This window comes from Lissotriton helveticus, chromosome 2_1 (genome assembly GCF_964261635.1).
Source record: "Lissotriton helveticus chromosome 2_1, aLisHel1.1, whole genome shotgun sequence".
NCBI classification, from domain to species: Eukaryota; Metazoa; Chordata; class Amphibia; order Caudata; family Salamandridae; genus Lissotriton; species Lissotriton helveticus.
The window spans coordinates 306,792,086-306,820,010 of record NC_136059.1 but is presented as its reverse complement, the minus strand read 5'-3'; the positions used below and the strand labels follow the sequence as shown (position 1 = coordinate 306,820,010).

At 46.9% G+C, this 27,925-nt stretch overlaps 1 protein-coding gene across 2 annotated transcripts in view; it reads right to left on the bottom strand.

The window, feature by feature from the left end:
- Nucleotides 1–27,925, bottom strand: part of MALT1 (MALT1 paracaspase) — a 716,169-nt gene that overhangs the window by 207,659 nt on the left and 480,585 nt on the right. For both annotated transcript variants that reach the window (XM_078674893.1, XM_078674892.1), the window contains one exon: nucleotides 14,360–14,386. In XM_078674893.1, coding sequence (XP_078531019.1) covers nucleotides 14,360–14,386 — 27 coding nt within the window. The remainder of the gene's footprint in view (nucleotides 1–14,359; nucleotides 14,387–27,925) is intronic.

Sequence of the window (27,925 nt, the reverse complement as noted above, 5' to 3'; positions counted from 1 at the left end):
AGCAAATTGCAGCTGTTTGGCTTTGGATTTCCCCTGTTCCAAGTGCTGTTTAAACTTTAATTGGTAGTCCAGTAGGATTCCCAGGTATTTATATTGGTCTACCTGGGTTATTGAGGTTGAATTTATCTTCCAGACAAATTTTTGTTTTTTCTTTCGAGAGCCACAGAAACATAGGATGTTTTTTTTTTTTTAATTTATAGTCAGTTGTGCGTTCGAGAGGTACCGCGACAGTTTGGAAATCAAGCGTTGTAGACCGATGGGGGTTTTTGAGAGGAGCACAATGTCGTCTGCGTATTGTAGACTTATTATAGGTGAGTGGGACAATTTTGGTGGATCACCCTGAATGGTGCATAGGTCACTTTCTAGGTCCGCTGTGTAGATGTTAAAGAGGCTGGGGGCCAGTACGCAGCCTTGTTTTAAGCCGTCGGTTGTATGGAATTTCCTTGTCAGGCGACGACCATCTCCTTTTTTCACTTGGACCCAGGTGTCTGAATAAAGCTCGATAATTGCTCCCAATAACTTTGGCGGCACGCCCCAAGCTTTCATTTTGGCCCAAAGATTGGATCTGGGCACTTTATCAAAGGCCGCTTTTAAGTCCAGGAAACAAGTATACAGCGGGATAGAGTTGTAGATTGCTTTGTTTGCAAGGAGGGTTAACGTGGATAAGTTGGTCAGGGTACCCAGTCCTGGCCGAAAGCCTGTTTGTGTCCGGGGAATTATCCCTGTGCTGCTCACCCAGGATTCCAGTTCTACCAACAAGTTGGAAGCATAAATCTTGGCCTCCACATCTATTAAGGCTATTAGCCTAAAGTTGTTAGGGTCTGAGCGGCACCCGGATTTATAGATTGGGTGAAGAATGCTGCCTCTCCATGATTCGGGGATGTCCCCGGACTTTAGACTTTGACAAAATAAGGGTGATAATTGGCTGGCCCAGAACATTGGGTATTTCCTGAATAAGGCATTGGGAAGCCCGTTTGGTCCAGGCGCTCCATCTGCTCTCAGTGATTTTATGGTGTTTGAGACCTGCTTTAGTGAGAACAATTCCATGTCTCCTGTATTCTTTGATGTTGATTAATTGCCAGTAATTTTTAAAACTGGCTTTGTACTCAGGCTAGACCGGGGAAGCTCTTCAGGACGCTCGGCATTATTATCCGTGAGTGACTTATGCGCGGAATTATATAATAAGTCGATATGACTGCTCCAGAGCTGGTCCGTCATGTCTGAGTTAAACTGGCGATGTTTGCCATTGACCATAAAATTTATTTTTGTCCAAAAATCTTTTGAGTTCTGCAGTTTGCTTGCATGGAGTATGGAGCACGCTAGTTTTTTCCTGTGCATTCGCTTGGCCAGAATGATCTCTCATTTTTAGTTATTTTTTTAGAGATACAATTGTATTCAGCGTGGGTTGTGATAACTGGGGATCTTTTTTGCGTTCGGCCCTAAGAAATGAGTTTATTTGCCTTTTTAGTTGACGCAGTTTTGGTGTGTACCATTCCCCCCCTCTATTTCTTATGGGTTTGCGTCCTCTATTGTTAGATTCGTGTATCTTTTTGATCTCCATTACAAAGTTTTTCCAAGTTTTTAACTATGTCTCTCGATGTTTCAGATGATTGGAGCAATGCATGGCATGACGCCATTAGGATGGAGAGATTTCCTTTGTTCCAGTTTAGCCGCTGTAGGTTAAAGATTTTTGTATTCAAGGACAGAGGCAGGGTCTTCTCCGACTTTATAGGGTGGATGGTCAGGATGAGGGTCTGTGGGAAATGATCGCTTTCTCCGCGTTCCTGAATCTGGTAATCACTAATGTAATGGAATAGGTCGGGGTGAGCCAGGGTATAATCTAAGGTAGAACCTGAGTTCTTGGAGACCCTCGTTAGGGCGGCTGGTCTGTCCAGATGGCCTCTCCCATTTAGGGTGTACAGATGGAGAGCTTCCAGTTCTAAGGCGCATTTCCTGCCCAAAGCACTTTGTCTGCATTGATTGCCCTGCCGTGGCTCGGTGTGAATGGGGAGGGTTCCCTCCTGTCCACGAATTAGGTTCAGATTAAAATCTCCCGTTATAATCATGTTTTCGCTTGGGTAGATTGATTTCAGTGACTTGATCGTGGTGACTAGTTGTTTTATCCTTTTCCCTTTATGTTTCCCACTGGGGTGCATGTAGACACATGTTCACAATCAGGAGACCCAATTTGGGGGAAATTTCCACTTTAATACATTGCATCCATGGAGAGTCTAAGTTGATGCAAGTCGGTGACCAGGTGAAATCTGTTGATGTGAAAATGGATAGGCCCCCTTTGGCCCTGCCGGAACGTCCATCCTTCTGGGCTGGGACGAAGAATTCTTTATATCCCACTAGAGGTGAGTTTTTGGTTTGCCATGTTTCTTGAAACAGTAGTATTTTGAATTGGGTTATAAACTCAATAAAATCGTCTTCCTCCAGCTTCGCGTTTAAACCATTGATGTTCTATGAACAGATCGTACAGCCCTGCGTTTCCCCCGTCGTTCGTCTGCTGTCAGTTCAAGCTGCATTCCTGTGGGATTGTACCCGGGTAGCATGTTGGGGCCTTTCGGGCGTGTCTACCTCATGATGAGCGAATGTGATTGTAAATTGCCTTAACAGCTGCGTTTCCACTTCGATGCTGCTTCTTGAATCTGGCCCTTTGGCGTTTTTTAAAAGGCTTGTTTTAGGGTTTTGTTTCCGCAGCGGGCTGGGATATCGTGCGGGCTCCACCTTTTTTAATTCAATACCCCATGCGACAAAAGCCTCCCTATGAGACAGGATTAGATCTGTGATGGTATGATTGGTCCACGTTGTGATCATCGAGTCGGAGCCTAGTTGGAGAGGGTTTGGTTTGAACTCTATTAATTCAAGGTCGCTCGATTTTAAGTGTTGCGGGCCTGGTAGCTCTTCTAGAAGTCTTAAAATGGCCCCTCTATTCAGGATGTCATGGGACCCTCTTGAGCAATATTGTGGAGTGAACTCAATTTTGTTGCTTAGCGTGGACCGCTTTAGAATTTTTGGTCGTCTGCACTCTTCATTAAGTGGAGGGGCCATACCTGCCCGGTCCACCTCTAGCTCTGATGTGATGCGAGTTTGCCATCTGTGTGCGGTTTGTGAAATCTTGACCGTTTGCGACTGGAACTGATGGTGCATGGGATTCTCCGCCCAGTGTATCTCGTAAATTGTTTCCCTTGATCTTCGTGGCCTTGTCTAGTTTGGCTTGACTTTTGATGTCTGGGGCTTGACTGGGTGAGTTATTATCGCTCAATTCCTTCCTTTGATTGGAGTTTATATTTGTTCCTGACTCTTGAATTGGTACATTACAGGCTGGTTTTTTTCCAGCAGATTTAAAGATGCTGAACACTTTTACTGCGTTTTGATTTATCTTTGTGTGACCTGTTGCTCCTTTTGAAATTGAGGGCACCATTGTGGGTACATGAACAGTCGGCTTTGACCCTTGCTCTGACATTGTTCTAGTTTGCAGTGAGACGCTCTCTGGGTGCTGTTTGGCTTTGTTGATCTCAGAATTGTTGGTGGATTTTTCCGCTGAGGATTGTGGGACCAGTCGGTTATGTGCTTTTGCATTTCTGGCTTTCCTAAGTCGCTTCAGTTCTCTCTTTGTAAGCGTTGGAGCCTGTTTGATGTGATCAGGGATTGGCGCGGCCCCTGAATTAGCTCGGCTACCTCTATGCGGTACCGGATTGTGTTCATCTAGGCTTGCTGGCGTCATCGTTTCCTTCGCTGGGGGAGAGTGTGGATGGTTTTGGAATTCCAGGCTGTCTTCGCCCGTGCTAACATTGGTCAGCCTGGTCAGCCTGCCAGGGCCCTCATTGGAATGCTGATTGCCTGTTGTTTCACTTGTTGTTGTGGGTGTTTCCGTAGAAGAGACTTTTGGCGAATCCTTAACGGCCCCCAGTATCTGGGTCATCAGACTGGGTACTGTAGCCAGTTTGTCTATTATGTCAGAGCAGTGACAAGTGTAAAAATTATGATCCTTATTTAATTGAACCTTGGTGATCATGTTATTTAGGTCTTGTAGGTTTGCTTCAATCCCCTGGACGTGAAACGCCAGGAGGTTGAGTAGATCGACTTGGGTGTCCAATTTGTCCGCATGATAGGACATGGCGGCTCCAATGGTTTCCATTGTCTTTAATAGTTGCGGCCAAATGGAAACTGTTTGACTGTTCTCTGGGGATTCCCCCTGAGGGTGACTGTGGGTGGGAATGGGTGAGATAGCAGAGTAGACTAAGGGGTCTGATTGAGTGAGATGCTCACGCAGTTGGTCGCTGCATGGCCTTTTGTCGGTGCTCTCTTCCTTCCAAGAACATTGATGGTGTTGAGCTAATAACTCGCATGTGCTTAGTTCGAGTTTTGCAGTCTCAATTGCTGTTAAATTTAGTTCCTGTATCTTTGGTGTCTGACTATCTTTGATAGCATCGGTATCTTCAGTAGCTCGTCCGGTGGAAAAAGGGCGGTGATTTTTTTTCAAACCCGGCGTGAGCTGACTGGACATTGGACTGTGGGAGTTTGCCTGTAGCGATGGACACGGCTTTTCCACGCAGGATTGCACCTGAGGCTGCGGAGGGAATTCCTCAATTGAGGTCAGGGACGTATTCGGAGTTGGGTGTACACTCTGCTCTAGGAAAACCGAGTCGTCAGTTGCGTCCGGGGCCCAGTGTACTAGGGCACGCTCCGGTAATATCTGAGTCGTTTGTTGTGGCTTAAAAGGTGATTCCCCCTTAGCTTGCTCTAAGTCTTTGACTATTTGTTGGGTCATTGAAACGTTTGACCAAAGAGGGCCGGACTCCTTACTCCCGGGGTTCCTTCTTGATTTTGTGGTATGGGCTTTGCAGGATTCGCTGTAACACCTTGGATGGTATGGTGGTGATGCGGACCGTAGGGCTCCCCTATTTGTACCCTCCATGTAAGCGTTGTGTTGTGTGCTATTACATTTGGGGCCGGAATCATATGGTGGGATTGCCTTCCCGCTCCCGCTCCCAGTAGAAAGTCTTTGACAGACTTTGAGGAAGTCTGTGATCAATGCCCTTTTGCTTGCTTTTAAATGCGGGGCCTGTTCACTGTGTGCCGGCAGTAGTGTTACGTCTCTCAAAATATTTCCCTCTTTCTTCACTACAGGGCTGCTAGATGTGCTGTCCTTGTTGATCCTCTTGGCTCCCTCATCCAAGCTTAGCGAACCAGGATTGTCGAATTGATGTATCGTGCCTTGGGGGGGTTTTGCGAGGTCTGCTGAGTCAGTAGCAGGGTCTGTTGTGTTAAAGCCTTGATCTTCCTTTGGTGACCTTGTGGGACTCTTACCCCTACCCACGGCTGTCCGTTCGGCCTCCTCCTCCACCTCTTCCTCAACCTCGTTGGTCATGCATGGGGGACCCCCCTTGACCTTCTTAGTCTTCCCCTGTGGTCTAGCTGCTAGGGCGTCCTCGCCTCGTAATTTCCCCGACCTCATGCTGCTTCGAGGCGGTGCTGATTCACCCTTTGGTTAATAAATAGGTGGCAATGTGCGCAGGCTGCGTTGATGGGTCGGTGCTCGCCTTCTTTGTAACTTTTTAACTCTGGTAACTTTTGTAGTGAGTTTACAGTGAGGGATGTTGCTGATTTGCTTATTGGTTTTTTGGTTCGTTTGCTGATTTGCTACTATTTGGTTTAGCCGCTTGTGATAAGAGTAGCAGAGAATGGCAAAATAGCAGAGAATGGCAGCAAGCAGCAAGTGGCAAGTGGCAAGTGGCAATCAGTCGGAGGCAAGCGGAGCACAAGGGGGGCCACAGGCTGAGAGGACCTAGTCAACCAGCCACCCCAGGTCCGCCCCCGGCTCTTACTTTGCGGCCGACTCTAACGGCTGCTGCGCTTGCTTTCGTCTTCCCCTCCAGCCACTGCCTCTTACCTTGCTGGCGCTTGTTCACCTGTTCTCCAAGGTGCGATTAACGGCTCCTCCGCAAGCTGGACGTGGGCAACAGAATTATGGGAAAGATTGTCGGATGTTTTTACCGGGGGGGCACCGTTCATGTTACTCTCAAGATGCCGCCAAGATTGCTCCCGCGGCTTCTAGGCAGCTCGCTGCGGCTCCCGCCGCTCTCAGGGCCGCTCCCGCCGGGAACTGAACACCGCCGCCAAGGACCTGGAGCCGCTCCGGGAAACCGCCAATGTTCAACTGCAGCTGCCAGGGGTTACAACTAGGCGGCGGCCGGCTCTGATGGACACAGACACCGGCTTCGTGGACTGCGAGCACCGAAACGTCTGCCTTCTGCACATGCGCACTGCGTTTCCAAGGGCACTGCAATAGCCACAAGGCATAATTTTCTCTTGGTTGTGTCGACCTTCAGGTAGGTGCTGGACATCGAGGTCTCGGGAAGTGCAGATGGTGTTTGAGGCTATGGATGTCCGAAGTAGAGGAGACTTTCAAGAAGAGAAGTGCATTGGTGAACCTTGATGCTGGTATCCGTGAGCAGATCACAAGGCAACAAAATGTAGAGTTTGAAAAGGAGGGGGGACAGTATGGAAACATGGTGATGAGAATCTTTTGGTGCAGGTTGACTGAAAAGGTAAGAGGAGTAGCTGTGAATCAGTGAAGGGCATTGTTGATGAACGCTCCAGGGTGCATATGAGGGAGGGATGGTTGACTTTCAAAGGCAGTTGAGAGGTCCAGCAATATCAGGAGGCAGGGGTCATTCATCTTCATCTGTGGTCAGAAGAGCATGGTCTGCAATGTATAAGGTTGCAGTCTCCATGCTGCAGTGTGATCTGAAGACAGATTGGTAGCCTAGCAGAAGATAGTTTGCATTCATGTGATGTTGGATTTGAACATAAGACTGTTTTTTTCTATGATCTTCCCAATGACTGGTAGGTGAGTGATGGGTTGACAGATGGTCAGGTCATTGGGGTCTGGTGTAAGTTCCTTAAAAAGTGGAGTGATTTGGCCTTTCTTGAGATCTTCTGGGAAGATTCCTTGAGTGAGGAAGGCATTGCCATTGATTTGAACAATGCAGGCTGATCAGGTATGCAGTAAAAGGCCAACAGGGCCAATAAGTAACCTTTAACTATTCCCAAAACAAATCCTTGGTGGGCCAAAGATAAGGCAAATGGCAGGCAATGACAGACTACCTTTGCCTGTAATAGTTCAACAAGCTTCCCCTCATAGCAAAGCAAGCCCTGTAACCGGAGTACATGGATTTGGTGGAAGGGCTGAATACAGCCAGTATGACATCCACCACTTCCACTAAAAGGTAAAAACCTCGTAGTTGGTTTCACTCATTGTTGATGCATGAAGGTACATATTTAGAAGTTCTCTTGCTGGGACAGGAGTTCCCTTGTAGTGGAATACAGATGTTCTGGGCCAGGAGGTATGGGCTTCCACACCCTCTGAGCCCAATCTGGGGCCAGCAGATTGGCCTGTATTCAGTTCCATTTTGCATTCTTTAGAATGCATCTCCCACGGAACATGGAGGAGGGATCTAAGTCACACAAGAGGCAGGACACGGAGTGTTTTCAGAGTTGGACAAAAGGGCTACCAAGGACATGCCAGATTTGGTGAAGAGCCCTTGAACCATTTGTGTGTTTAGGAACCATTTGTGATAGTCAAGAAGACACCTGCTGAGATCATCTGCTCACTTACTGAAGAACCCTGCTAGAGGACTTGCCATTAGTAAGATCATATTAGTAGTAGTCAGAGCCTAAGCACCTCTAGACAGAGAGGCAGCGAGCCCAAGCCACCTTCACTGTTGTTGTAACACAGGGAGATCATGGTGTCAGTGAGTACATGACTACATTTAGCCCTGCTTAAAAGTAGAAATACATCATTCAGAGCCAACTATATGGTACAGAGTCTCAACAGGTTTATGTGGCAGTGTTGATCCATTAGAGACCAGACATCCTAGATTTCTACCATATCCAGGTTACTGCCCCAGCTGAGGGTTGATGCATCTCCGACCATTGTCACCAATGGTGGGGGACAGAGCAAAATGGGCTGCTGCACAAAGGATTGTTTTGTGTCATCTACGACTCTAAATCTCGAGAAAACTCTTTTGAAATGCAGACCGTGACTAAGAGAACTACCAATGCTGAGCACTCTGCAGGCCTATTTTCCATAGAAAACTCCATATATTCAACCAAGTGAAGGGCACCCGTAAATTGGAGAAGGCTAGTGAGACTATCAACCAAAAAACTGCTAGGGATGAAAGAACAGCTTTCAGTCGAAAGAAATCAGATAATATCCTAAATGCCTAAGGTCCACTGAGGGGCCGGGAAAGGCCTTCAAAACAACAATATCCAGCATTGTTCTAATGAAGGACAGTCTCTATGTTGATTGGAGGCAGGATTTGGATATATTGATGGCAAACCCCAGGTTGAACAGCAGGGACAGTATGCTTTGCAAGTGGGCAGATACTAGTCGTGTTGAAGTATACATGAATTACTGACCTGTGAAGCTGGGCCCTAACTACGGCCCTGGCGTTTGGTAAAAGCAGAGGGTCTGATATAAGACCAAAAAGGAAGGCCCAGCACAAATCTAAGGTGTTTCCTGAAGGACTGTTACATGAAAGTGTGTTTCCTGCAAGTCCAAGTACGCAATCCAGTCCTCATTGTCCAATACCAAAGCCAACATCATCATTTTGAATTTCGCCTTCCTAGAGGAATAAGTTTAACTCAGTGGATCAGAATCAGGCATTAGCCTTCACCTTGACAAGGTAGCATACCGCCGCTTCGCGCAGCGCGCTTCCTTCATTATTGCCGCTTTTAAAACTACCTGTTTTTCATTTATGTTATTTTGTGTTTAGTTATTATACCTTGCTTTTAATTGTAGGGATTCCTTGCCCCCTTACTCACATGTTAATCGGTCAGCACCGCTGTTTGGAGCGGGTCCGGTTCCTTGGGTGGGGTTACTACCTCTTCTGCCGCCATCTTTGAGTGGGGTTGCTGTTTCACATTCCGGAGAGCGCTCGAGTGCGCAGGCTCCACAGAGGGACACTTATTTAGGGCGACCTGTATCGGGGATCTGCCTTGACAAGGTAGCATACCGCCGCAGCGCGCTTCCTTTATTATTGCCGCTTTTAAAACTACCTGTTTTTCATTTATGTTATTTTGTGTTTAGTTATTATACCTTGCTTTTAATTGTAGGGATTCCTTGCCCCCTTACTCACATGTTAATCGGTCAGCACCGCTGTTTGGAGCGGGTCCGGTTCCTTGGGTGGGGTTACTACCTCTTCTGCCGCCATCTTTGAGTGGGGTTGCTGTTTCACATTCCGGAGAGCGCTCGAGTGCGCAGGCTCCACAGAGGGACACCTATTTAATGCTCCCTTAGAAGCGCAGCGGAATCGCGCAGTGGGTGCACCTTTGCTTAGCCTGAGTCGTGCCAGAGTCCTGCCCGTCTGCGCCCGTCCGCGACTGGACGTGCCGGACGTGCCGACTATGACCGAGTCCAGCCCTGCGAGGAGCATGGTGAGTGCGTTGATCTGTTACTCTAGAGATGATTTACTATCTCTTAGACAGCAGGTCGTCAGCTGCGATGCGGTTCCTGTGAGCCCATTGTGTGGCCCTTACCAGTGTGTATGTGGTGGGTGGGCGCTTTGTACTCCCGCTCTTCTGTGTTCTATGGGTAAGTTGTCAGAACCCAGGAGTAAATGTACTCCACGCACACTTAGTATTTGGAACCTTAATGTCAGGTCGTTGGTGAATCATTACCAGGCCGTCCATGACTTGATCAAGGATGAGTCACCTGATATTTTTTGTATCACAGAGACCTGGCTACAGGAGGCTGATACAGCTATCCTTAACCTGGCCTTTCCACCTGAATATATGGTGTACACGCTTAATCGCCCTACTAGAGGGGGGGGTAGCGCTTGTTGTTAGATCTTGATATCCCTGTGTCTGGAAAGGTTTAAAAATTGTAGGCTGTGAAAGTGCATCTTTCCAGATCTGTATTAGCCCCCAGTTTTCTATTTCCGGCTTGGTAATATATCGTCCGCCGGGTAGCGATGTGGCATTTAGGAAGGCTCTTCCAGAGGCTATAAGTACGCTGGCCGTGGGTTGTGCTAATTTTTCTATTTTAGGAGACCTGAACCTCCATTTTGAGAGTCTGACCACCCCGGCTATTAGTAGTACATTGGCCGACCTGGAAGCCTTCCAACTGTCCCAACGGGTCTCCTTTCCCACTTATGTGGGAGGTCACACTTTGGACCCCTTTTTTTCCAACCTCACAGAGGCAGGGTCTTAACTTCTACCCCTCTTGCCTGGACGGACCATTTTTTGGTCAGGATCCAGTGCCAACTGTATGAGCCCCCCTCTAAACCTATGGCCAGAGTCGTTTTGAGGCGACACTGGAATAAACTCAGATTAGAGGATCTGTACCGTACTCTGTCCGAGGACCCACTTGGCCCGTTCGATAACGTGGAAATGGGCTACAACCTTTTTTGTGAGTGGATCACTCGTGCCTTGGATTCCATCATTCCAGTGACACTGAGCAAATGCAGCTCAAGGGACCCTAGTCCCTGGTACGATGACTCTTTACGTACTTTAAAGAGTGCGTGCAGACGCGCGGAAAGAGAGTGGCGTAAAGCCTATGACACTGGTAAAAAAGTGTCATATCTTGCCACTATTAAAGCTTACCACCGAGCGGTCTGTAGAGCGCGTGCGGCTTTCTACTCTTCTGAGTTCCGCAACAGCCTTAACCCCTCCAAAGCTATCTTTAAGGCTCTCAAGGATTTGATGGCAAAAAAAGTCCCTATTAATGATGTGGGTTCGATCGCACAGTGTGAGGCCTTGGCGAATTTCTTCGTGGCGAAGGTCCAAGCCATTCGTTGTACTTTTTCTACTTCTTCATTGGATGTCGGACCTTCCCTTAGGCCCGAGGAATACACGGTCTTGCATTCTCTCCCTTGTCTATCGCCCGAGAGTTTTCATCTATTGGCCATAAATATTAAGTCTGGGTCTCCGGCTGATCCGTTGAGACCAGCTCTTTTCAGGGACCCGCTATCTATGGATTTTTTGCCAGTGCGCTCCTTGATTAATCTTTCACTCTCTACCGGTATGGTCCCTGGTAGTTGGAAGCATGCGGTGGTTACGCCCATTTTGAAGAAGCCGGGTTTAGATCCACTTAAGCCAGAGAACAACTGCCCTATATCGCTTCTCCCGTGGCCGGCGAAAGTTATGGAGGCACATGTGAACAGGGTCCTCTCTGACCACCTCTTGCGGGCAAACATCTTAGACCCCCACGCAGAATGGCTTCCGTGCTGATCACAGCACGGAGACAGCTCTTCTTTACATGGTGGAACATCTGCGTATGGCGCTAGATTCGGGTCAAACGGCGGCGCTTGTTTTATTAGATCTTAGCGCCGCCTTTGACACCGTCTCTGATAATATCCTTCTCCAGCGCCTGGAAGAAGCTGGCATCTCAGGGACCGCCCTCCAGTGGTTCCGTTCCTTTCTTGCCGATCGCACTTTTTGCGTAGCCATTCCTCCCCATCAGTCCAAATTCCATCCGCTGGACCAGGGGGTCCCCCAGGGGTCCTTGCTGAGCCCCACGCTATTCAATCTGTATGTGAGGCCGCTGGCGGATGTCGTCAGACAGTGGGGCCTGACTATGGTCTCATATGCTGACGACACTCAGCTTGCGGTCACGCTCAGCGGGGACTCTGACGTGGATGCCCCTAGGTTCCAGAACGGGCTGAGGGCGCTTGGCAGTTGGATGAATGCCAACCATCTCCAGCTGAACGCTACTAAAACTGAGATCATGGTTATCGGCAAGAAAGCGGAACTATGGGGTGACATCTGGTGGCCTCCGGAATTGGGACCTACCCCAACTCCGGTAATGGAGACAAAAAATCTTGGAGTGTGGCTAGATCCCGCCCTTAGTTTTGTCTCCCATACTAAAAGAACAGCCGCCAGTTGCTTTGGCATTCTGCGAGGATTAAGACCAGCCCTGAAATTCTTTGATGCCTCAACCAGGCAACTGGTGTTGCAGGCGACGGTGATCTCTCGGCTGGATTATGCCAGTTCTCTCTTGATTGGGGTGAACCAAGCTGAAATCACACGTCTGCAACGGGTGCAGAATGCGGCAGCCAGGGCTGTGGTTGGTCTGCCCAGGTTTTGCTCTGCTGCCAGTACTCTGAAGTCTCTGCATTGGCTTCCTGTCAAGCAGAGGATTGAGTTTAAAGTACTCTGTTTGTCCTATAAAATCTTTAAGGGACCTTCGGCACCGATCCTTTCGAATCTTTTGACGCCTTATGTCCCTGCCCGCTCTTTGAGATCTTTAGGCCAGGATCTCGCAGTTGTCCCTCGGTTCAAGCTTAGCCGAGCTGGAGGCCGCTCATTTAGAGTTCGGGCTGCTGCCCTTTGGAATTCTCTTCCTTTAAAGATACGTGCATCTGACAATCTTTTTCTGTTTCGTAGGGCCATCAAGACTTTTTTATTCCCTTAAAGCCTGTTTCTTCTTAGTTTGCTGCCTTTTTTAGTTGTGTTGTGTTGTGTTGACTACCTTGTCAGGCGCCAGGACGCCCCTTTGCTGGGGCAGCTGTGCGCCGAATAAATGTCTATAACATAACATAACATAGCCTTTCAGAGGGACCATGAAGTAATGAGAATCACACCTTAGTCCCCATTCTGCTTCAGTCACTATTCCGATCATATGAACAGTACTAGTAAAGCTGGTCATCTTTGCAAGCTCAGATTACAGGCAGTTCTTGTTCCCAAACAACTGCTATACTTCTTCATGAAGCCCTAACCCTGGGCGGCTTTAGACTCTCCTTAAAAATAAAAAAAAGGTTCTTGAAATGCTTAGTCTATAAAGCAACATCACAAAAACTTTCCAATTATCTAGGTATACTGCATAAGTCAGGGTCACGGAACAGTTCCTACACAAAGTGGCTGTCGTAAAATAAATGATCAAACAGCCCTCATCTACTCAGAAGACTGTAATTTCTCAAAGTTCTTATTTGGAATGTTCTACTGACAGTCCCTTAATATCTATCCAGAGAGATGTGTGGACTGCAAAGGGTCAGAATAGTCCCTAAACTGTTAGTCCACACAAAAAACAAAAAAATGTAAATTGATACTTGTATAGCGCACTACTCACCCGCAAGGGTCTCAAGGCGCTTGTACGAATACCGCTGTGGAACCCATCCTGGCTTTCCCTGTGAGGTGTCCACTCCTGGGCACCCCCAAGGTGGAGGCCAGGCATCCTTAGCGTTGTGGGGGGCGTTGTGGAGATTAAGCAATCTATTGCCCAGAGTTGCAGAGTGGGACTCCATGATTGGAATAGGCACCGAGGCGAGAATTATCAGGTCCGTGGAATTTTGAGCCCAAGACCCGCCGAGGCGGGGAATTGAACCCTGGTCCCGGGCTAGACCTCTGCATCAGGGTCTGCCGCTCTAACCATTGAGCCACACTTCTCCACAGCCTGAGAAAGTGCTGGTCTGGAGTCAGACAGTTCATGTCTTGTCCTACTAGCATGCTCTACAATCTGAAATCCTCAGGCAATTCTTGCAAAGTCATAACTTTATACTGGCAATGCAAGAACAATACAGGCACCCAGATCTCCAAATAGTTCTTAAACTTTGTATCCACACTGAGAGTCTCTCATAACCAGACAGTTGACAACAGGATCTCCAGATGGTCTGAAGAAGATCTTGAATTGCCAGTCCACAGGTCTGTGGTCCCTTCCACACTTACTGTACTGACAGTCCTACCTAAACCATATAAGATTACATGCTTTGGGGCTATATACACAAAACCTAGGTCGACTGATCAAGGACCTGCCTTCATAAACCCCAACAATGCAGTGTTACTATAAGGTCATCTACTGAGGTTCTATATGCTACTTTCAGTAGAGATGGAGCTTTCAAAAAAGTGCATTTGAAGAGAGTACTGTGCGATAATGGTGAGTGTTCTGTGCTAAATTTATTGTACATGAATATACAAAGTGAATACCAGACATTGAGAATTGTTATATATTTTCAGAATTTTCTGTGTGGAAAATGTGCACTGGTATGCTGATGAGCTTCACCTTTACAAACTGTAGCATCCACTTTTTTTCTTAACTGCCTTTAACAAATAAGAACTGAACTTCGAAATGTAAATCATTTAACAATGGTCTGATGCCGCTTGCGTGCACAGAAGACATTTTTATGTATAAAAAATAAAGGATGCACTAAACCTCAATTCCCTGAAAAGGCCCATAAAAAATGTATATTTTTTTTATGTTTGGCAGTTGGAGAGCACAAACGTATTATGTCCCGTTGGTAAAGGTAATACTGCATGTAGTTGGAAATCGCTTTAACAGAGGCAAAAATTGAAGTGTGATCTGTCTCAATTGCATTGTGAAGAGTCGCAGTAATTATGTAAACTTATTACTTACCAATCTTTGTGAAGTAGGTCAATTCATCTATCAAAACACAAAAAGAGAAGCTATATTTCCCATAATATGACCATGGGGTACATTAAATAACTAAAGAAACCACCCAAAGCAAGACAATTATTCCAGTTGCCATAAGAAATGTAAAAAATGCAAGCAAGCAGAATGATGGTGGATGGTAACTTTTTACACACTTTAGGTACAATCAGATTAACATGTATGATCTTAAAAACTTTATATAACAACCCCTCTATCCCCAAAATAAAAATTAGCAAATCTACATAAGTATTATAAATGTCATCTGTTAACTCTACTTTTTAGTTCCAGACTTGCACCTCTCTGAGCAATCAGTGTGTCAATCAGATGTTCATTTTTGCTCAAGACACAAACAGCATACACAAACAACTCTGCATATAATAATGGAAATTCTACATAACTGCAATTCATTTAATTCCCACTGCAGGTAGCCTAATGTCTTAAAATTGCAATTGCAAGCATTGTATCAAGAAGTTATCTTCACTATTTGCTTTTTTACTGGTTATATTATAAAATAAAGTAATAAAGAAGGTAATTCAAGTGTTTCTCAAATGTAAACAATACACTTCTGTCCGTGCTTCATTTCTATTGTTAGTGTTTCTCTCTCAATTATCATATGTAATAGGGGTTGTGGAAGCAAATGTCAACTCACACGGCACCATCATGTGTCACATGATATTAGTTCCTTTCACAGGGTCACCCAATGAGGAGCCAATATCGCACAGTGGCAGACAATGTACATTGAAAACTCCAGCAGAGAGTTTTTCCAACTCAATTCTGTGTAAGGCTGAGCACAGGTGATGTCCATCACTGTTTTGCAACCTCCCCGGGACAAGAGTGGCTGCCTTTGAAGCCTTGGTTTGTTATTTGTTTAAGGGGACTGGCGTGGCTCACAGCACGTACCCGCATAAAGTTCTGCCCCCTCTGACACATCACGCCCCCTTAGAAGCAGGTTTATAGGTAGTTCAGTGATGGTCTCAACACCCCGCCACTCCCGTTCTCCACTCTCACAGTGTGTTTTATTTGGAGGTTGACAGGTCTGCAATAAGCAAAAAGTATATGTTTTAAGAGTGAATAAGCGAGAGAACGGTGATGGATTAAACCCAGATCTGTTGACTGGGTGTGAGTGTTTGATTGGTTCGGATGCTCAGTCCATCACCACCACCCCCTTTTGTACCGCTAAGAGAGAGACATGGCATTATGATTATGATAGACATCACCAGTTTTATTGACATTTTCAAATAACTATACACACACTACTGGAGAAACCACCGGCTGACTCACACAGCCCAGCATATGCTTGGCATATCAAATATATTATTTCTCACTAATATCTTGGAAGGAGTTGCAACTTGCCAAGTGCAAGACTTTGTGAACTCTATTAACATTCTGTTTGACAGACAATAAGAATTTAAAACAGGGAGAGGTACTAAAAGCACAACAGATTCAGAGGACAATATCACCTCCTCCGAAGAGGGTAAATATTAAGACAGCCTAATTGATATGTATAACAGAAATGTTTTCTAAATGAGCAGAATCGAAAGTAAATGGATGAATAATATAGATATAATGGTGTGATCAATAGGCATAACAACATAGTTGTGTTGTGTTAATTGTGGATCGATGTGTGTGCAATAAAATAATAAATACGAATATGACAATATTAAAAAAATAAAAGCCATATTTCAGTGCAAATCAAGAAAAAAAATAACCAAATGAAAAATCAGAAACCTTAAGTAAGAAGGCACATACATCTCTGCACTTTATCTTGGTATAAGGGTGCACCAAACGAGACACTGGGAGATTTTATGATAAGCATTCTAAATAGATAATAATATCATCACTTTTGCTCTCCCTAATGCAGTATTGCCTAACACCTGATTTCCACTGCCGTTGTATATGTGAATAAACGTATAGCTATGGAGATCACCCAAATGTCATATCTTGACAAATGCACTTTAACAAGTACTATTAAAATCTATTCTGAGCTAGCTGATCTTAGTTTACAATTTATTTCTACTGGATTCCTGTATGATTTTTTTTGCGGTATTATCCCTATACATATTTTTGCTTTAAAGCTAAGGAAATAGGAAAAAGGGCAGTGCTCCTATTGTTATTTGCATTTGTATACACTTCTGAGTCTTTATATTTCGCATTTCAAAAAGAAATTTTCTTTATGGTCAGTTATAAAGAAGTCTCTTTTAGTATCCAATCACTTTGCGATTTTAACATTTTATCAGCCACTCTGTACAATATATTATGGTTTTTATTAACTGAAATAAACTTACTTTGAAATAGTCTGCAGCAACAATAAAATGTATGTTAGCAAATATCTGAACCCTAATATAGGCCTTGCTACTTTGATCTTAGTGAACATAAAGCCAGTCTGCCGCTTTTAATCTCGAGCTGATTCTCCCTTTAGACACAGCTTCAGACAGCTTTAGCAAGCCAACACAATATAAGTGAGTATATGTATCGGGTAATTGTGTAATATGGTCCAATATAGCAATCGAGGAAGGTCTGGTGACCTCATAAACCACAAGACCAAAGGGCGTATTGTTTGTAAATGTTACTAGAACCCCTCTCAGTCTCACTATTGGGAAACATCTTTGCCCTTTTAGAAGCAACGGCATCAGCCTGAAACGAGCAAAGGCAATTCCAGCACTATTGCTTATAACTGGAAGTAACTCATCAATGATTGGAGAGTTTAAGCACTTAATCACACATCATACATGCACTTACTCATGCATCCATTCCTTCTTGCAACCATTCATCCACCCAGTGATTCATTCATGTACACACCCACTCGCCCATCTACAATACTTCATAGGCACACAATAAACGAGGAGGCACTTTCATTTATAGACTATAGGATTTCTCAATGCTTGTTTGAAATGAACTGCACTGAACCACACAGTGGTAGTTTTAGGTGGCGGGACATCCAATTACATACAAACAGTTTATTTCATATACTGTCATAGCAAACCATTACGTACACGATTATTCTGTTTTACATTTATGGTAGTGTGTGCATACTAATGGATGCGAAAAGGAAGAAGTTAGAATGGCATAACTGTACTTTCACCACCAAGATTGCTTGCAAATTACGACGGATAAGTAAAAATGAAAATAGAAGACAACTACAAAACAGTACCTTTTACAATTTGAAACAAAATATGTACTTTTTAGAAAAGAATATATTTCATTTCATAATATTAATACTAATAATTTTTTTAATGTCCATTATTGTTAGTGGATTGTTATTTCTTGTTCATTTCGACCAATTCCATTACGTGCCATCCTCATGCACTAATATTGGTTTCTTCAAGTTTTAGTTTAGTCACAGAGTGGAGAACATCATTAACAGATTAGCCATTCACCAAAGCGGATCGGCTACAGAAAATGTACACAATTTCCAAAGTCAAATTGGAGACAAGTTCACTTGAACTTTGACACATTTACCCATTCACCCCTTAAATACCTTGATCATGAGAGAGACTGTGAGAACTGGGGTCACCAATTCCATGGGGATAGCTTGGCGCAAGCAGGAAGGCACCCGAAAGCTTAGGTGTGAAGTAGCAGTGCAGCACACACTCACACTGAGACAGGAAACGCACAGAATAACTGACACCACACCAGCTGGTCTGGTAAAATCAATACACTATTATCAAGATCAAATTCAGGGCTGGCAAATCATTCAGGGTAATCAATTCAGCATTAACTCATTAGTAACATTTCATTGTAGGCACATGTAAATCCGCTTCAGGAGGACTCGGGCAACATTTCATCATGAAACCATAGGTAAACAATTCATTCAAGGAGAAGTCATTTAACATTCCCTTAGGCAGGCTTCAGTAGTAACTTGGGACCTCAGTGGAATCAATAAAACAGTCTCATAAGCAATTTCCTCAAGAACCTCTGTGGCATAACCTCAGCATGGGCCTAAGCAAAGCCAATAAAAACAGTATGGCCTATTTAGCATCTACCTCTCAGCTCCTGCTTACGGTCAGGTTGTATAGAACAGTCTCCTAACGAGGGGTTAACCCTAGGGCCAAAGCAGTCACCAAATGCCCAAACAGTGTTCTGGCCCAGTACAGGGGGTTGGTAGGCCTTTGGCCGTTCACCTCTATGTTCGTGGGCCCAAAGGGGGGTTCAGCATGGCCAACAGGGCCCAGGTCCAGCTTTCCCCGGGGGAGGGGCGGTCACGGGGCTTCCTCCCGGCTCCTGGGAAGCCCCGCTACCTCTCGTGCCTGTCGCCCTCCTCCCCCGGTAGTGCGGAGCAAAGTGGGCCTTTGGAGCGCGGTCCACCAACACCAAAATGAACTGGTGTCCCGAAGAAGTCGGAGGGTCCATCAGCCCGACAATGTCAATACTAACCCGGTCAAAAGGTGTCCCGACAACCGGGAGCGGTTCCAAAGGGACCTTCACTTTAGTCCCAGTCTTGCCACTCACCTGACAAGTCTTACAGGTCTTGCAATAGGTGTCAGAGGCAACTCGCATCCTGGGACAATAGAAATGCGGGACCAACCGTGCAAAGGTTTTGTCCTGACCCAGGTGTCCAGCTAGTGGTATTTCATGTGCCAATTCCAGTAGGAAGGCCCGGTAGCATTGGGGGACCACTAAGGCCCTTGAGGATCAATGCACCGGAGCCTTAGGCTCATTGTAGAGGAGGCCATCCTCCCAGTACACATTGTAATTGCCGGTCTCTTGGTTGGTTGCTTGGGCTTCGGCCTGCCGCTGCATGCCTTCAAGAGTGGGGCACTCTTTCTGCGCCCGACAGAATTCTTCCGGGGTAGGCCCTCCTTCCACATGCCACTCGGCAGGGGTCGGCAAGTCCCCCACGGGAACAACATCCACCTCCACGGACTCCGGGGTTACCTCCGCGGGCTCCCCATCCATCACACGGGGCGTGTCCTCCACAACATCCGCTTCCTGACCAGCATTGGGTTGGCCCGTAGTCTCAGGCTCCAACCCGGGTTGAGTTCCTTGCAGGGCAGCCATGGACCGCGTGACCACGCAAGTCCATCCTGGTTCCCCCAGCATCTCAGTGTGGGCTTGGAACTCAACTTCCTTCCAGGCGGTATACTCCAGATCGTTTCCGAGCAGACACTCAACTGGCAAGGCAGGGCTTACAGCAACTCTCAATGGGCCCTTGACTCCTCCCCACTCAAAGGGAACCTGAGCCACAGGATAGTTACTCAGACTGCCGTCAGCCATTACGGCCGGATGGAATACGTCCAGGATCACTTGCTCCGGGGACAGCAGCCGCCTTAACACCGTCGCCATGCTGGCACCTGTGTCCCTCAGAGCCTCCACCTCTTGTCCGTTAACCTGCACCGTCTGCCGGTATTTGGCAGTGTTCGATGGTAAGGGCGTCACTGGGACCATCTCTCTGTCCCAGGGGGAGACCAGAGTCAGGCCTGTCCACTCCCCTCCCTCATCTAGGGGCAACACATTCCCCAGCGCTATACTAGCCACCCCGGGGCTCTTCCCTCCTGTGGGGGCCGGGGACCTCTTGTGACACTGGGCATTCCCCTTGTAGTGTCCAACCTCCCCACACTCGTAGCACCGGACAATTCTTGGCTGCTGACTCTTGTCAGGGTAAGTGGGCTTTGGGGATCCAGATTGAGGTGGGAAACCTACTCCTTTTTCCAGACTGTCTATTTTGTGGGCCTCAAGAGAACTCCTTTATTTTATCTCCCCCCTCTCTCTTCTGGGGAAAACCCTGTCCACCTTTCGGGCCATCTCCCCCGGGTCCCTTGTGGGACACCTGAGTGCTAATCCAGGTATCCGCCTCCTCCGCAAGTTCATGAGGATCGGTCAGCTTGCGGTCCCACCAGATGTTGGCGCAGCTCCGGAAAACATTTATCCAGAAGGTGCTCTCTTAAAAACAAATTGTATAGTCCTTCATAATTTCTCACTTTGCTGCAACGAACCCAACCATCTAAAGCCTTCCGGGCATAGTCAAAGAAATCCACCCAGTTCTGTGTGCAGCTTATGGCTGCTGCGGAACCTCTGGCGATACCTTTCTGGGGTGAGGCCAAACTTCTTAAGTAGCGCCTCCTTCATGGGGGGGTAGTTGACTTGGTCTGCTTTCTCTAAGGTCAGGAGTGTGTCCCTCACTACGGGAGGTATGTATCGGTACAGGCCACCCCCCCAGTAGCTCTCGGGCACCCCGTGGGCTACCAAGGACACCTCATATGCCTCCAACCACTTGTCAATATCATCCCCCACCCTGTAACTAGTTATCACCTCCTTTGGTAGATAGAACTTAGGCTCTCGTGGAACCTCTGGTACGCTGCCACCATTTGTATTTCCTTGCGCACCTATCTGCAATGCTCGCAGCTCCAATTCTTTTAGGTGAAGCTTGTGCGCAAGCTTCTTCTCTTCCATTGCTAATCTGGTTTCCTCTCTCTCCTTCTCCATCTTAGCAAGCTCTCATCACAATTGCCTCTCCTCCCTCCTGTCCTTATACTCCTCTGGCGATGCACTCCTCCTAGACACACCACTGCCTGCCCCGGAACATCTTCCTGGCAACACATTTTCACTCATATCAATATTCAGTAGGTCTAGCTCTTCTGGTGCGCCCGCCTCCCCTGGTGCGCCCTGCCCCTCCTGTCCCCCATCCCCTCTCCCCTCCGGGTGGGCCATTACCCATGCCCTCAAGGCTTTCCGAAGCTCCTCTACCATGGCTCTTCGGCCAACAGACACCACCATTCCCTGACAGAAGTCCCTCAGCTGCACCACCGTATACGCTTCAAGGTTGGCCAGCTCAAACTCCATCTTGACAGGTGGGGACCCAGACAATTTAAAGGAGAGACACTAGGACGTAGGTAACAGGTCAAAACAGGAATCTGCACACTCACTTTAGACAGTGGAGGTCAATTTGGTAAGCTTGCATACACAACAGGTGTCCAATTGCGGCGCACACTGACTCACTGGAGGGTGCTGCACAGCCACATGTCCTTATCGCACCGCTGCCACCAATGTGAGAACTGGGGTCACCAATTCCACGGGGGTAGCTTGGCGTGAGCAGGAAGGCACTCAAAAGCTTAGGTGTGAAGTAGCAGTGCAGCACACACTCACACAGACAGGAAATGCACACAATAACTGACACCACACCAGCTGGTCTGGTAAAATCAATACACTTTTATCAAGATCAAATTAAGGGCTGGCAAATCATTCAGGGTAATCAATTCAGCATTAACTCATTAGTAACATTTCATTGTAGGCACATGTAAATCCGCTTCAGGAGGACTCAGGCGACTTTTCATCATAAAACCTTAGGTGAACAATTCATTCAAGGAGAACTCATTTAACATTCCCTTAGGCAGGCTTCAGTAGTAACTTGGGACCTCAGTGGAATCAATAAAACAGGGTCTCATAAGCAATTTCCACAATAACCTCTGTGGCATAACCTCAGCATGGGCCTAAGCAAAGTCAATAAGAACAGTATGGCCTATTCAGCATTTACCTCTCAGCTCCTGCTTACGGGCAGGTTGTATAGAACAGTCCCCTAATGAGGGGTTAACCCAAAGCAGTCACCAAATGCCCAAACAGTGTTCTGGCCCAGTTCAGGGGGTTGGTAGGCCTTACCTCTATGTTCGTGGGCCCACAGGGGGAATTCAGAAAGGCCAACAGGGCCCAGGTCCAGCTTTCCCCAGGGGAGGGGGGGTCACGGGACTTTGTCCCGGCTCCTGGGAGGTCCCGCTACCTCTCGTGCCTGTTGCCCTCCTACCCCGGCAGTGCGGAGCAAATTGGGCCTTTGGAGCGGGTGCGGCCAATGAGAGAAGGGCTCTGGCCCTCCAGCAACCCGCGCACGCCCCTGGGACCGGTCCTGGGCCTTCCCGTAGCTCCTGCGGCTGCGGTACCAGTCGGGACGCGGCTGCGGAGGGGAGCGGTTCCAGCGGCCAATGCTGATGTCTGCCGGGCCCCATAGCCAATCCGAGGCTCGCTTGCGAGGGGCTCGGCCAGGCAGCCAATTGGGGTGCAGCGCTGGCGGGGCGGGGCTCGTGAAGACGCCCCCATCACGTGATGTTGGTGGCGGCTTTGGGGCCCAGCGCGGCCTACTCTGCACTACTGCGGCCCTCTCCTGGCTCCGGTGGCCGCCACGATGACACACTCAGCAGCGGGGGCCTCCCTAGGCAAGCGCCGGGCCGCGGTGGTGACAGCGAGGCCCAGACTGCTTCCCGACGACGAGGGGGCAGCGCCAGCAATCCCCGGGCAGCAGCTGTGATATTGGCAACTTCTCGGCTTGGCGCCCGGGCTGCGGCGGTGTTCCCCGCCCCCAGAGGACTTCCAGACAGCGCAGCGCGGAGCAGGTAACCCCGGGCCGCAGCGGTGAAGGAAACAGCGCTTTCAGGGGCATGGCGCTCAGGGATCACAGCAGTGCTCACAGCGCTTAGGCCGACAGCAGTTCTTATGGTCACAGCACTTCTCAGGGGCACAGCAGGAGAGCGCTTGGAAGGCAGTTCAGGCAGTTTAACAACACAACTGTGGCAGGACAGCACAGGGGGGCACTGGCTGAGCAGGGGAGCGTGTGGATGATACCGCGCTAATACCTGGTTGATCCCCCAGCAGTCCTTCTTGTAAATAAGGGGTTCTCTTGGCACTTGATGGCTTCTGCGCCCTTCTCAGGTAGTTCCTTGGGGGATAGGTGATAAAGGGGGGGTTGAGTTGGTGGCTTAAGGTCAGGCTGGTTCCCTTAGATCACTGCAGGTGGTTCCCTGGGTTCCCCCCACGCTGGGCCAGATCAGTGGGTTTGGTAGAGTCCCTTACTCAACTTAGAAGGCAGTGCCTAGGCCCAGTCACTTCTAGTGGTATAGGTTCCTCCCCTAGCCCTACCGCTTAAGACTCCTGCGTAGGTTTCCCCCAGGTCCAGTGATGCCCCAACTGACAAAAAGGTTTCCCTCCTTTCCTTAAATATCCCTAGGTCAGGTGACCACTCTCTAAGGCGGCAAAGTGAGATCCCTCCCCTATTCCGGAACTTTACAGTAGCTTCCACAGTCTAGCTATGTGCAGAAAATGTGGGCTGGTGTTGCTACAGTATCTTAAGGTCCCAGCCAGCTCCTGGCTACTAGGGTGCTACTAAAAAGACCACTCCGCAGTAGCAGGGGCCTGAGGCATCCATGTTCGTAGGAGAGAGCACCTGCTCCTTAGCACTGATTAGCAGTGGTAAGGTGCCCAGAGACCTAGGTCCAACAAAAAAGGTGGTGGAAAAAACATGGCAAGGGCGAAAAAAAACAGGAAAAACCACTCTAGGGCTGACAGGTCTAACAGAGACACATTTTGAAAAAATCTTTGGAGACTAATTTTCATAAGAGCTGCAGGCATATTCAATTTCCGATGCAGATCATGATACATGTTTTAATACCCGTGTAACTGTTGTTTTTCTTTACTTTCATACTTCATATTTGATACATTTCCTCAAATACAGAATTTACTGAGAAGAGATCATATAAAATAGGGCACTGAATCAACATACATCTCTTTACCTATTACACAACATTTAGGTAGACTAGGAACTACAATCGAGCTCTGATTGCTCTCAAATGAAACACTCTTTTCTACCATCAGTGATGACAATAATAAGCTCATATCAAAGCAAATGGCACAAAATAGAAGAACACTTTGGAAAACACATGATAATCACCAACACTTAGGTTCTGCAATATTAACCTGGACAAGCTCTAAAAGCTGCTTCCGGTTTTAACTACAAACATGAACACTTGGAAATAAACAAGATGAGAACAGCCATGAATAGACACTTTTACATATTGATGGCCTAAAAGATGATACTAGTTCAGTGTATTTCATTATCAACCTTCCAAAAATCATAGTAAAGCACTTGTCAAAATCTGTTGCCAGGAAATTGAATAATGATTTTACCTTAACTTCATTGAAACAATAGTGGTTACGCAATGTAGTTTGTCTAATCCACCATAAATAAACTAAATAATAGAGGAAGCAGAAAAGGTCCGCTTATGAAGATAGTTTGTCTTTGTTACCCCAAACCTTTTGACTTCACCCCTACAGTTTTTGATGGTCCAGTTTATCCTGCCCTAGGTCTCTGTGCATGTTACCACTGCTAACCAGTGCTAAAGTGCATGTGCTCACTCCTTAAAACATGGTAACATTGGCTTATCTCCAATTGACATATTTAATTTGTCGGTAAGCCCCTGGGAACGTGGTAATTTAAATTGCCATTTCGACCTGGCAACATAAACCTTTTGACTATGAGGTGTGTCATCACGGATTTATTCCGTAAAAGTACAGATCGCAATAATACCTTGCACTATTCAAGTTTTCATCAACAATCCCTAAAAAAACATCTTCCATATTCCCAACTACTACGGGTCAAACGGATAGTCTCAGATGAACTCACATGTACAACCAGAATGACAGAAATGCAGAATCGATTCATTGATAGAGGATATCCCGTCTCCATCCTGAATGAAGCCATAGAGCGAGTTACAGCTATCAGCAGAGAAGACAGTTTGCAGAAAAAACCACCCACTGACACCACCAAACGCATGGTCTTGGTATCAAAATATTCCACCTCCAGCTGCACCTTCAAACAAATAATCCTCAAGTTTTGGCCTATCCTCCAAATGGAACCCGATTTTAGGGGATGTTTTCAAGATCCACCATTATTTGCATACTCACGTAGCAAAAACTTGAAAGAAATTTTATCTTCAACACCAGAAACTCAAGAGGTATATAAAGGTACAATCCCATGCAAAAATTGTAGTAACTGCAATTGTATTATTAAAGGCAACATCATACAACACCCTATGAAAGGGTATCCGATCAAGTTGCACGTTAATGCCACCTGTGACTCAATGAACTTAATCTATGGCATCAAATGTCCATGTGGTCAATTATACGTTGGCAAAACCGAAAGGAAAGTGAAAACTAGAATAACCGAACATAAGTCAAACATACGCACCAAAAATGTGAAGTCCAATCTAGCGGTACATTTTAATGAATTCCGCCACACCATCGCCCAATTGCAGTTTATCGTCCTAGAGACATTGTCCAGGAAAGAGGGCACTGACATTCGTAAAGCCCTTCTACAGAGAGAATTAGAATGGATTTATAGATTGCAAAGCTTGAAACCCAATGGTCTCAATGACCGGGTAGAATACAGTTGTTACTTGTAAATATTACCCTGTTATATTGTATATATATTGATCACATTGTGAGCTCTTTCAAGCATTGTTTTCACTCATCGTGTTTATACTTCACTTTCCGCTTATTAGATTCTTTATCCCTCACTCCCCACTCTAAGATGGCCGCCACCACTCGAGTGTTTCACCCTTCGTTTGTCTTTACCCTTCTTTTGTGTCGCCGGTATTTCCCGCTACACTTAACCCGCGTTCATGCGTCTAACAAACACACCCAGCACACCGAGAATGAGAAGCATGTTTCCCGCTACACAACAGTGAGTAACATCAACCGATCGACTTGCATGCTTAACTAGACCGTCTTTTGATATGGCACACGGAAGCATATCTTTGCTCCGACTTTTAAACTCACCGCATGGCATAAACCTTCGGCATCCACTAGTTGACATAGATTTACACTCCTTTAAACTTCACTAGACTTTGGCAGGAACACGTATGATAGATTTATGTTTGACCCCGCATGCCGTCCTCACCATGACTACCTCACGTCCTAGATCAGTTATCCCGTAAGCACAGTAATTTCACCAATATCCACATCGGCTATGTATTCACATTCATCACATTTAACCCACCCCATGCACCTTATCTCCCATTTTACGCGTTCACATTTGTAACCGACACCTTAAATCTTCTTCTTTCAGCGCTCCTTGAGAAAGGGCGTTCTTGAGCCCGAAATGCATCGGAGCTAAAAGCGTGGAATGATATGTATGACAACATACCAAAGATGATATGAAGTTGAATATCATTTGAAATGTACAAATAAATACGTGAATACTAACAAGTGGAATCACTGTGTTTGAGCCACCCCGGAGTGCCTCCCTGGGATGTACTTACATGTCCCATGTGTACACAACTTATTCAAACATAAACCTTTTGCCATGCCCAATCCTTCCTTTTTAATAAATATAAATTATCCTTTGGGGAGGCCCAAAACATCCCATTGGGCATGGTCAATTTCTTTAAATCGTAGTATATTTAAATTGAAGTTTTACATGTCCTGGTAGTGAAACACCCTTATATTCATTTTTCACTACAGCAAGGCCTACCTCTCCCATAGTCTGACAGTTGAGTTGCCTTATTACATGAAATAAGCTGCACCTTCCAAATGGGAACTGGTAACCAGTTCATGTTTGGTGTCTTTGGAATTGTAATGAAAAATCCTCTTTTATCGTAAAGTCGGATTTTATATTACAATTTTAAAAATGACAATTTTAGAAAGCTGGCATTTTCCTGGCTTAGCCATTTAGTAGTGCCTGCAGCATGTCTATAGGTCACATTAGAGGGTGTAGCTGACTGCTGTGCTTTGAGTATTCCACCTAGACAGCCACACACAATAACCTAGATAGGCCATCACTGGCAGGATGGAAGGGAAGAGCCGGGCACAGCCATATTTCCACTTGAATAAGCTGTGTCCTTCCTCCACACAAAGGGCTGTGTACCCCCTATAGTTAGTCTGAGGCCAGGGCATGGAAATAAGGAAGCATGTGAACTTCAAAGGGAAACCTCTAGAAGCTTCTCCCACTTCACAGGAAGGTCCGGGTATAAATATTGGACCTCAGTCACCAACCCGTCAGTACACTTCTGGACCTGTGAATACCCTGCCAGGAAGGGTGGCTGTCACTATGCTACACTGCTGCTCTGGAGGACTGCTGCCCTGCTGTACTGACCAGCTGGCTGCTTCCCTCTTGCCTGGGTGAGAACGACTTCACCTGCATCTGTTGAACCCAGCACCCCAGACTGACTCCTAGGGCTAGTTGTCTGGCTGCTGACTGGTCCCTGGCGGGACAGAAGTCTCCAACAACCATGAATCCAGCACCTGGACTCTGCAACTTCTGAGTCCTATCCTATCAAGCGGTGCTACCCCAGTCCTGGACTCTTGAAGTGGGTTCTGAAGGTGCTCTGCCTGCCCATCTGGGGACCCAGCAGAACTGACTCATCTCCTCTGCTGCGCAGCACAAACCCGAGCAGAACCAATGCATCACCGCTCTGCTGCAAGGGTTCTCTCAGTAAAACGGCCCCATATCGACCCCGCAGGCGGCATCAGAACCGTTGCTGTGTGAAGCTTTACTGACACAGACCCTCACATCGCAAATCTCTCGCTGAAGGCAGCCACGATGACAAAGCAGGTTTTCGCATCACAGCCTAATAGCGCTTTGGAACAGATGCACCGCCTCAACTGCACGATGCATCCTCGACGCCGGACTTCGCTGGCCCTCATTGACGGGAATTTCAATGACAACGCAGGACCTCGCATCACAGCTCCACCAAACCGACGCATCACCTCAGCTGCACAACGTATCCTTGGTGCGAGATCTCCCCAGCCCCCAACCAGTAACCCAGTAACCCC